The following is an 11,184-nucleotide window of genomic DNA, read 5'->3' on the forward strand; positions in this document are numbered from 1 at the left end:
GGGTAGAATCATGATCAACATTAGCTTCCTGTTCGGCTCTGGAGCGGAAGATTGGAGCATATGAGAACCAGCATGTCATTGAGCAAGGCGCACTGAACATTCCTATCTAGTATATGCAGTGATCCGTCTCGCACAAGATAAGTTTATTGGCTTCAGAAGACTTCCATAACACCCGGAAACCAAGGCGGGATCCTTATACACGTGGCTCACCACGAGCTCTCGCAAGTAGTTAGTTATAACGCACTGAAAGACATATCATCCCTCGAGACAATTGCACTTGTCTTATCTTTTCAACGGCCGCTGAGGCTTGACTTAACCCTAATACATCTTATGAAACGTGATCCGCTACACAGTGGAGATCTCAACGGCTTCAACGTTATCATGAACCTTAACCATAGACTGGTAGGAACCTTTCATCTGTTAGAGCGTACTGTAAGCCAGCGGTATTGCGATATATACAGACATCGATTTATGAGAACTGTAAGGCGGTGCCCGGCAACGTGGGAGCTGCCCCGTTATTCGGCACGTACGAGCCATTTCACTCCCAAGATATACAGCGCATACAATCATTATCTCATCCTGTCGTCTCGAAGTCTTTCACTTAGCTGCAACAAGATGTCTTAGCTAGTGTAGCTGAAATTCCCTTGATGTAGTTTCAGCTGCTCGGAGTCGCCGACAATCAGCAGTTTGTGGCTCTATTTGGATTAACTATGGATGATGCAAGAATGGAGACAGTCCGACGCCTGGAAAACCACTGTTATACCTATTGTCTACTGCTGGAAATTCTTCGTGGGATCGCACTAATCTTGACACTTTAGATCGTGCGATCCCAAAGTGTGTTCATTTCGATGACCTCATAAGCTTGAACTTGAATCTAGACTCGGACACCTTAGCTCCGCGTCAATATCCTACCAACGAGCGGTTGGACTTGATCAAGCAATACGGAAGAGAAATGCGCTTGGTCGTTCTCGACTCTTTCAGTCTGACCACAGACTGACATATAAAGCAGTTGCTCCAACACTGGTGGGCTATTCATCCCATATGCCAACCTTTATTAATGAACTCGAGTCAACACTCTTGCAATCAAATACACGATACCCCATTGACTTTATGTCCTCTTGGCGGTCTTACTCACACAGCTGCAATCTAAGACTGTATTTGCAGAGGCACTTGGTACCCTTGCCTTGAGAATCCAATATACTTGAATCACGCAGTCACTTGTTGAACATACACAACATAAAGATGGCACCCCTCTCTCAACGACTGACCAGAATACGATGCTCTATGGATTCCACGCAGCCAATTTCACCTCTATGGGCTATCACACATTTGTATCGCCGTACGAGCGATACAAGAAGCTCACGGGAGGAGCAGACGCAAGTGCGGCGTTCGGCATCAACGTTTATATACAGCAAGCTGCCTTCCAGAATGCATTTCCCAGCGCTGTAGTCGACTACTGGCCTCCAAATATGCAACTTAGCGGATTTGCAGACACGTTCGCCCACGCCCAGATGAGCTTTTCTACTCGCAACATCGGGTGGGTGGATATCGCAAGGCTAGAGCTGTTCAATCTTCGGCCAGGTGTACCTACCCCCGATTGGCGGATTTTATGACCGAGGGTGACCTTGGAGACCTTATCATCCAAGCTTTGACTTCTTTTGTGGGAAACACCGTCGTTGGTGGGGTGTATCAGCCGCTATCTGGTTTGCTCCGGTATGATCTGCCTTAAGGGCAAGCTAGGATCTTGTTGCTATTTTTAGAGATCTCCACTGTATACCAAATCCCCGCCTACCCTCATGGGAGCTTACCGCCAATCACATCTCTTCCCTTCCTGTCGATCACTTTGCACCTTTTTCCAAGGGTCTTTGTACGAGCGTTTCTGCTCTTATTAATAAACTCCCGTCCTAACAACCTTGCTGTCTCATTGACCCTGCTTATAAGCTAATCGCGGTACCCCTGCTAAATAAAGATGCTCTTCTGTTCCTGAAGCTAAAGAATGGCTTTAGGTATACACACTGTGCAAAAGTCACTTTGAACGAGCGAGATATAAAGAAGCACTATCGTAGTACTTATGCACCCTTCCGGAGGAAAAGCGGTGGACCAACTTAGGTAAGCAAGTGTAAAGCCGAACGACTCGCCGTGGAGAAAGGGCCACACTGGCGCCTATTTACTTGCCAGCGCTTTAGGTATCGGTGGTAAGGGAACTGAAAGCTAGCAACTGGAGGAGATAGGTTGCTGGTGTGATAGCGGTCGCGTTACACCGCGAGGTAGGGCTGGGGTTTTCGAAACACCGTAAACAAAGTGCAATCGAGCCCTAAGATCAGAACAACTGTACTAACCTATCAGCAGAATGGTGACACACTAAAGACTATGAATATGGAGAGGAAAGCTGATGTGTTAAGATAAGAAACGGTAAAAAGAGAGCCATAGATGTTCTTCTCCAATGGGTTTTCCTTTCCTCTGCAGCGATTTGAGTCAAGTCCGATGTGAAATTTCTAGTGCTACGTAGATTGGAGATTCTTCAACACTAGCTATAGTAATCTTCTTAAGCATAGTTTGTTGTAAAATGTTGTTGTGAACTTGCTCATATTTTACATTGAGAACTCTCTTGGCCTTCCTCAGGGCCATGGAGCCTCTTGAGTCGACCACCTTCAATTAGTTCGTATATGTGATCGACAAGAGGTGGACCTAAGAAGAATTGTGCTCCAAGACCAGGCTGCTCGAACCACGGTAATACTGGACCTGTCTCTACCTCGAGGTCCGCCATTACAAGATATATGTGATAATTGCTCGGATATAATCGAGGATCACTGCCGTTGTTCAATTTGTTAGGCGGAAGCGCTCGTTGCGAGTATGGGGAGTTTGCCACTGATACGAAGACTCCTGCGAGATGTTAGTCTTTGAACTAGCGATATAGAGGACTTCCTTACCAGTCTCGCCGCCAAATCTATCTATCGCCGTTCCTTTCCTCAAGATCGCTCGTGCCTTGATCGGCGCGTGTTCCTTGTCCAGGAGATACCCAGATTTCTCGGGCCATATCCAATCATGAGCCGTGTCATTCCACCATTTGTCAAGGTACTTGCCGGGCGTTAACGACCCGAAACGGCTGTAGCGATACAGTAGATCTGACACGGGCTGATCTTTAGGTAAATTTACAGGGCCTAAGCGACTATCACCACAGATATAACCTATACCCTCTACACCCTCATCTCTTGTTCCAGTGCAGTCACAAGGTTCAACTTTGGTAGCGGCTACTAGCCCTAGGTCCAAGGGCATGGCCTAGCGCGTCAGTCTCGGAACAGATAGCTAAGAACTTCCAGCAACATACTTGAGCCAGTAGCGTACATAGGCCGAGTATATAGAAGAAGGCTTTATAGAAGACCATGACTGGCATGATTATAGGCATTCGAAGCACACTAATGCCAATAATACAGCAAGATTCGACTTGGGGGTAGGGATAGGCGAAGTTGAGATAGACCTCTAGATAGAAAGGAGAGCTCTGCTTCGACCTTATAGTTTAGGAAAGCATATGAATATATAAGAAGACATATTCTCGTACTGCAGTCGGTCATATACGGGATAACAACGTTCTCGATAGTATAGCTTTCCTCAATCCTTCTAGCTTGCTATTTGTATATGGTGTTCCTGGACACAGTCTCAATCTGGTCTCTCCAACGGCAATATAGTCAATCTATTGAGGCTTAAAGGACAGTATAGCTCAAGGTAAGCATCCGATACAAACGTGTTCCGTCGCTGCAACTACAGTAGAATATCGAAACTCTATGTTACAGCTATTCCACAGCGGCGTCTAGATAGACCAGGGCTTTAGCTTGATGTGGCAATGCGCGACAGCGCTCATACATCTCGATAAGCGTGGGTATCCCTCGCCTGTTGCTAACGCTTGTTGCTGATAATTCGCGGTCATCTAGCGAAGTAGGGGCTTACTATGTGAGTAGCCAATTTCATCTTATATACATATGAGATCTATAACTTGAGTTGGCTACAAACTATAGAGACGGGCAAAAACTGACCGATTATATACATAGAGAGTGTCTAGAGCTCACGTATCTCACAGGTGAGCTAAGTATCAGATTGAGAAGTTTGCTTGTGAGCTAGTAAGTGCTCACTGTAATCACTGGTAAGATCCATATCGAGTGCACCTGTGTATAGGGATAGACAAAGTCACTGCCAACGCTTCTCAGCTGCCCAGCTGGCCTGACCCTCTGTGCTTGCGACGATATACAACATTAAGTACGAAGGTGCTCGATCCATGCATTATCGCCTTAAGTGCATTGTTTTCGCTCTAACAGTACTGATATCCTACTTCGCTTGCAGGTGATGGTGTCTTACAGGACTTTAAGCCAAACATAGCAGTACTGTGGTCAAGAGTCGGAGCAATCCCTTTCAATACTATTGCTGCAGTAAGCTATAGTATGTCAGAACTTCTCAGCTCTACTCTCCCCACTCGTAGTCGGGCGTCAACACGTCAGGTCAACGTCTCGGTATGGTCCGTCGGCTAGCGCGACCGCCACAAACTATATAGACTACCTCTGCACTATTGAAATACCACATAGCATCTAAAACAGTTAGCTGAGGAACGCCAGGGAACAGTGGTGCGACAAGCAAACATACAGTCAAGATCTCGTCGAACAGAAATCGTTAGTTCAAAGAAGAAAAGCTACTACATCCTAATTACAAGCCTACAATTTACACAATCAGACAACCCCTAGGTAAAATTAGGACGAGCCCTTTCGCTAATTTCGGTGAATCCCAAAGTGTCTTTTTCGCAGGCGCGGGTCGGCGGGGGAGTGTGAGAGGGTCCCCTCATCGTAATTTTGCGTTGACCCTATCTTGATTCTACTTTCTCAGCCGATTTCCTTGAAATTCATGGGTACGAGTGATAAATAGCTTATTTTCAAACCCTTTGCGGCAAATCTCTGTAAAAGTCATATTGCAGATGTTGTATTGTATTCAATATACGTGCGGAATCGAGTACAAGCAAGGAGAGCTGAAGCTACGCCGAAGCTACGCTACAGCTACGCGGTGCTCGATATACTGCGTAAATACTAATCTCGGCTGTCCTTAAATGCTTTATGACCTAAGACTGCGTCGTAGTTATCATGTCGGGGAACTACTGAGGAGCGCTGGCGGAACGAGAAATCTACAAGGGGGGATGCTGACTATCTTCAAGGTGTCTTAGCAGACCCTTGAGGCCCTCCATGTCGGCAGAGTAAGAGATCGGCCGGCCAATAACGAGTTTGTCTACCACTTCTTCAGTCGGGCGGCTTGATCTGACATAAATCAGCTTCATAAAGAGAATGTGATCTTCGGCTTTCCATCAAACCTGCTGAAGTCCATTTCCAACTTTGTCTCATCGCCTCACTCTTGTGCAGTCTCCAAATCTCTTCGTTCTGGTGGCGAAACTTCACATATCAACCTCGCCTGCGAATTCTGCTGCACGTCTTTCATATTTTCACATTCTCTGCCTTCATTTACGACTTGTGCTCCAAATCATGTCAGCAAATTACGTGTCTAGTCAGGTGATCAAATCGATCACTAAGGGAGGGAAAGTTGTTACGGTTGAATCTGTCGACAGAACTGCGGCTTGGGTTCAGCCTTCTGATTTCCCTTCTAAATCTGTTGAGGACAGTTCACTCGAGTTGTCGAGAAAAACATGGGTTCTCTCGGAAGTAGACGCGACCTTGAGTAGTGCCTTGACGTTCTCTTGAACCTGCACCAACATCCTTTCGGGTAAACCGTTGTCTGCAGCGCTCGCGGTCAAGACGGACGTGAATCCAGGAATATGACGTGGCAAGCACCAATTTGGCTGTTGGAGGTCGCTTCTCGATTCAATATTCGAGTCACATATACGACTTCTCGGCGCACATTCTGGCATTTCTTTTATGATGGGGTTTTCTCTTCAAGAAACATTGTCTACGAACCTATGTTCCATCTGTTGAATGAGCCAAGCGCTGCTCGTCAAGACGAACTCACCGGAAGGTGGCGCGATCATAAGCTGGCCGAGTTGAGTTTTGTTGGCATTGTGGTAATACATCTTGAAATTAGCTATGGCTCAGAGAATAATGCCAAAATTAGGCCGCTCTGTTCACAGGTTGTCTTACTTCAACAGGCTCGTGGCCAACTATATTACCTAGCGGGTCGGTTGACCCATGGTCTGTGAAATGTAGCTGGTATTGCGGAATAATATTTGGGCTTGCATCTATCCTCACAGCCGCAGATCAAACAATCCGCCTTCATCGCCTTTCTTCCCACCGCGATGCTGCTGAGTGTATCCGGTGAGTATTGAAAAGTCAGATTCCTGACTGTCAAGGTCGTCAAGTACGAAGAAAAATGCAGATCTACATATGGCAATTATGCGTTATATTACTACTATTGAGCGCTCTGTGTATGGTCATTGGCATTTTCATACTTGTATGGAGTGCAACTTGGCATGCTCATGCAACGGCTCATTGGTGGGACCATAATGCTAAGGGCCGCGATTGATCTCTTAATCAATTCCTCTCGAGGCAAAGTTGACGTTAACACAGGTAGCAGTCATATTCACTATCGTGACATCGCTCACAGCTTTCACCTTCTTGACCGCACAAGTTTCTTTATACTTGCGGATGACTGACCAGATAAAGGACCCTATTTAGCGTTGAAAATATGTAGGATATGCCTTCTAATTGATACACTTCAGATCTAGACAACATCCTCAGAAAATGTCTGCCTAGTCAGCTGAATTCAGTCGATGTCCAGTCAGAACAGAACGAAATGGTCTAGGGTCGCTTAGACAACCTTCTCAGTTGACCCCAAAGTTTATTAGCAACGTGAAACATAGGGGAACAAGACATTGAGGCGATCAGGTTTACAGATAGCGTAGCTGTCTTTATATAATTCTATCATACAATAATCTTGTTACTCGATGTATACCTTCTGTTTATTCCGATAATCTCACATCCAGCACCCTATACATGGTTTTGCGGATCAAGGTTAAACTGCATTTGTTAATGAATTAGGGTTCAAGGCTGCTCTTTAATCCAATACGCTCACAAAAGACCTTTTCTTATTAGAGTCTTAAATAAAGTCTTGGATGGCTCCAAACTCTGGAGACGCCAATGTAATTCGAAATCCCGAGTCTATGTCTCTGATGTTGGAACTCAACTGCGAGCATTACAAGCAGGCTTACTTAAGGTAGTCTGGCTCCCATCCCTAGTATGAGTTCGCACACGCCCTACTCGACGATCAGAAGCCGCGGGGCGTGTGATGTTCCCCCATTTGTCGGGGCCCCTCAAGCCTATGATGTCGCTCCCGGATGGAGCTTACTTAAATGCCGATCGGGATTATCCGCATATAGTATCTTCGTTAACACTGTTACAAGGAGAAGTCATATAGAGTAATCAGATAGTTTGCATACAGATTTGATCCAAACCCTCAACAAAGCTCTAAGCTTAGAGACACTCTATCTAGTACGGAGTGTCGTAAGGCCATATTGCTCGCCAGTCATCCTCTGTCATGTCTGTATCTGGCTCCTTAGTCGACTCCATAATAGTGTCATAAGCCAATCTATGAATCTCTTGCGTGGCTTCCCAGCGCTCGGCCGGCACCCAGCCGTCATCGTCAGCTGCCAACTTGGAGCTTCATTCCTGGCGAAGCCTTTGGAAGTCCATGAACTCAGCCCACCGGTCTTCATGGACCTTCAGCTTTTCACCCGTAGGAAGAGTGTAATGGCAAGATCCCGGCAATCCTAGAGATTTCCATCGATTGGTCAAGTCAATGAGATCGGATGTGAGAAGAGCTGTCCCGTCTCTCCAAGTACGATGGCACGTCCTGAACAGCTCGAATATTTCGCTATCAATTTGCATGAGTGGTCCAATATGTGGCACGTTGTACAAACATGCTTCAAGTGTAGCGGTCCATATTTGCGGGGTCGTCATCTCTCGACCTTTCTCTGTCTCTTCAATGTAGGCCAAGTAGTCTGCGGGGAGGGCGAAGTTCAAGATGGGTAACGAACACAAAAATGCAGGCTCGATACTGGCAGATTGCCAGTCTATGATCGAGGTGATTTGTGTTGGATCATCGGGAATGACAAAAATGTTGGACATGTGAAGGTCAGGATGCACGAGGATTGGAGTAGCGTTATCACGTATGCGGGCATCATCCAGCATATTATGTAATACTCTTTGTGTTGCATGTAAAAGCTCTCGATGTTCTGACACCGACCCTTGACATCTTCGCCTAGCGCGGCGATCACATCCCTCGGTTGGCGGTAGCCTTGATACTCCAGCGTTGATAAGGCCATCAACGAAAGAAGAAAGATCATTCCCTATGTGCTGTAAGCGCGAACCCAGTCATCATCTGTATAAGAAACCGAACCCCTCAGCGAGCGGTCAACATTAGAAAGAGCCACCACTTACATGGTCCACGGTCCGCAGCTACGTGCTCATAATACCTGTTCTCGCCGGCGGTACAATCCCAGTAGGTCTTGTTGCAGATAGGCCCAATGCAGAACTCTTCATCAATTGGGACTAGGCTTTCAGAGTCCATCGCCGATGAACTTCGTAGGTAGAGGCTCCCATAAGCGGGGAAAGCTAACCGCGCCATGTCCGCTAACTTCTCGGTAATCTTGACGATGCAATCAATCTGCACAGTGCTGTCTAATTCGAACCAGATTCTACGCAGTTCGACACCAGCTGCAAAGTCCATAAGAATGTACTCGCATCCGATAGGATTGTTGGCATCATCACTCCAAGCGAGGATTTTTGGACCTGGTATATTTGCCTTGCGTCGCACTGTAGATCATTCAGTATCGCTTCAACATGTGGTACGCTATGAACATACTGTACTCAAGGGTAGCCACTTCTGAACTTGTTGTCAGGCGCTTCGGCCCAGCCACCGAAGTTGGGAGTTTAGCGACCACCTTTCCCCCATTGTCAAGGGTAAACAAGAATACTCGAGCATTGCTACCTTCCTTCTTCTCAATGCTGGTAATGCCCTCGGCACCTGGACAGTTTGTAATGACCAAGGCACAGAGCTCACTGTAGTTGAAATAGATATATCGAGCATTTCGCTCCAATATGTCGTCAATCAGCCATCGGCCACGGGTGTAATTGTAGAGCTCGGGAACTGGACGTATATCAGAAAGACACGTACGCAAGAATGTGACTTGGGTATATTTACCATGATATTGCGTTCCATCCATCTGCGAAAGCACTTGATCTTGGCTATGATTTATGAATCTACGTGTGACAAGCAAGCATCGTCGCGACAAGAACTGGATCACAGATCGAGGATGACCCTTGTGTCTTATGAGTGGAGTATGATTAGAGCAAGCGACTCGACGTAGATGCATGTTATTACTACACCCCAGTCATACGATGGATACGCTTAGCAAGTTTGATGATGATATTGCCTCGGAAAAATTGAGGGGCGACAACAATCTATACGCAAGTCAATCGAATGGTTGACATTGTTGTTCGGAAAGCAGGTACGAGGGCTGGGCTTATTTTCGGCGCTTACAAGCTGACCTTAAACAAGGATCACGTGATATTCGAGTGCAGGGTCCATCAGCGTACTCTAGACACAGCATCTCACCATGGCAGAATAACATCGATTGAGGGGTGAACGCATAAGATGCATCTTGCTCTGATATTCAGCGCTCTGACTTGTTGTCTGAACGTTCATAGCTTTGATCTGAAACACTGCCCATCTTCCTGTATGTACATGTCGCACGGTAAATGCTCGTAGCCAATACAACAGTCGTAGATCACTTACTATCACACTTTGCGACATGTCAAGCGCGCGCCTGATAGCCAGTCACTAGTAATGATGCTCCGACATTGTTCTATTGGTTCAATCAAGTCATAAAGAGAAACGTTACGAACCATGCGAACGGCGGTCGACTCCTAATTGAACGCAGCTTCGCGCGCGCTCTATATGCCCTAACAATAGAATTGTAGGCCCTATCTTTAGGTGCAGCATTGAACTTACGATGATAACTTTGGACAAATGGTACCTGATGGTATCTCATCACTGCTCAGGATCCGCCTACATGACTGTATAAGTAGAGCCTGTACGCACCGCCTTATTCACCGCATTCAAGCTCACATCCTTCTGTCGGCTCATCGAGTTTCAAACATCAAAAAAATAAAAATTAGAACAGGTCTTATCACCCCTCTATCCTAATGTCTTATCTCAAGCTAACAATGTCCTAGCATGTCACGTAAAGGTGTCGACAAGGGTATTGGCTTGATCAGCAGCATCAAGAATCTCCCATCCAAATTCAGCCCCTCCGCCCCTGAAGGAAGTCGCATTGCTCCACCGAGGTCTCAAGATCATCTCTGTGACCTTCAGATCGATGCTGGCAGATACAATCCTTCTACTAAGAACTTTAATGTGGTTCTGCAAGTCAATTCACAGCCTCAGAGTCCTGGCCTTAAAGAATGGATTCAAAAGCATTCAACGCATGCCAAGCTGGCTACAGCGGAGTACGACACCACAGCTGCCGATCAGGTGAAGGAGGCACAGCGCGTTGTGGAGGAGTTGAGGAAGAAGGCCAAGGAGAATCTGTGATCTGTTGTGCTCATGACATATGATATATGATACATATAGCGGACGGACTGTTAGTTCTGGAGCGTTGGTCAAGGAAAAGATGACATTGGCACTAGTGTAGATATACATGCTAGAAAGTTAAGTCTGCATAAGCGCTACCGCCTGTCCACCCAGTACTCTAACCTCACTAGTATAGCACAACCAAATTTCATCCCTAGTTCCTTCGTTGCCATTACAGACAAGTACTATTATCTGGAGGCAACCTCGAGAATTTTTTACAGATAGACCTGTGACGAAGCTGCGTCAGTGCACTAAATCTTGCGGTGTTCCCTTGAAAACCCGCATTCCCAAAGACTTTAGGGCAAACCCACGGCTTTCCTCTATAGTATCAGCGGCCACGAGGGCTAGGAATTCAACTTCACTACATGAATACCTGCAAAACCGGAGCGTTTTAAGCACGTACTTCAAGCCGTGTATGATCTCAACATTTAGGTGGCTGTGTATGATCGATGCATAATAGAAGCGACATGTTGCGAGGAAGCAGACATGAATCGTAGACACATAGCATTGTCTCAGTATGCTTCGAACCCTGACAGCCAAGGACTCAGCAAATGCTAATTTATGCTCTAAGAA

General features: G+C 46.3%; 2 protein-coding genes across 3 annotated transcripts; one reads left to right on the top strand and one right to left on the bottom strand.

Annotated features, from left to right (window-relative positions):
• Window positions 1-7,640: 7,640 nt before the first annotated feature.
• Window positions 7,641-9,202, bottom strand: AAFC00_005038 (uncharacterized protein; the record flags this gene model as incomplete). 2 transcript variants are annotated; one of them, XM_069344766.1, is made up of 4 exons in its annotated part: window positions 7,641-8,326; window positions 8,418-8,792; window positions 8,842-9,126; window positions 9,181-9,202. In XM_069344766.1, the coding sequence occupies 4 exons, from the start codon at window positions 9,200-9,202 to the stop codon at window positions 7,641-7,643; spliced, it is 1,368 nt and encodes a 455-aa protein (XP_069197203.1). The 2 variants fall into 2 exon arrangements, with proteins under 2 accessions (XP_069197203.1, XP_069197204.1); XM_069347787.1 differs by lacking the exon at window positions 7,641-8,326 and adding an exon at window positions 8,327-8,358.
• Window positions 9,203-10,215: 1,013 nt separating this feature from the next.
• Window positions 10,216-10,572, top strand: AAFC00_005039 (uncharacterized protein; the record flags this gene model as incomplete). The annotated part of the gene is made up of 1 exon (XM_069344767.1): window positions 10,216-10,572. The coding sequence occupies one exon, from the start codon at window positions 10,216-10,218 to the stop codon at window positions 10,570-10,572; it is 357 nt and encodes a 118-aa protein (XP_069197205.1).
• Window positions 10,573-11,184: the final 612 nt, after the last annotated feature.

This window comes from Neodothiora populina (assembly GCF_041146345.1).
Source record: "Neodothiora populina strain CPC 39397 chromosome Unknown canker_contig_3, whole genome shotgun sequence".
NCBI lineage: Eukaryota > Fungi > Ascomycota > Dothideomycetes > Dothideales > Dothioraceae > Neodothiora > Neodothiora populina.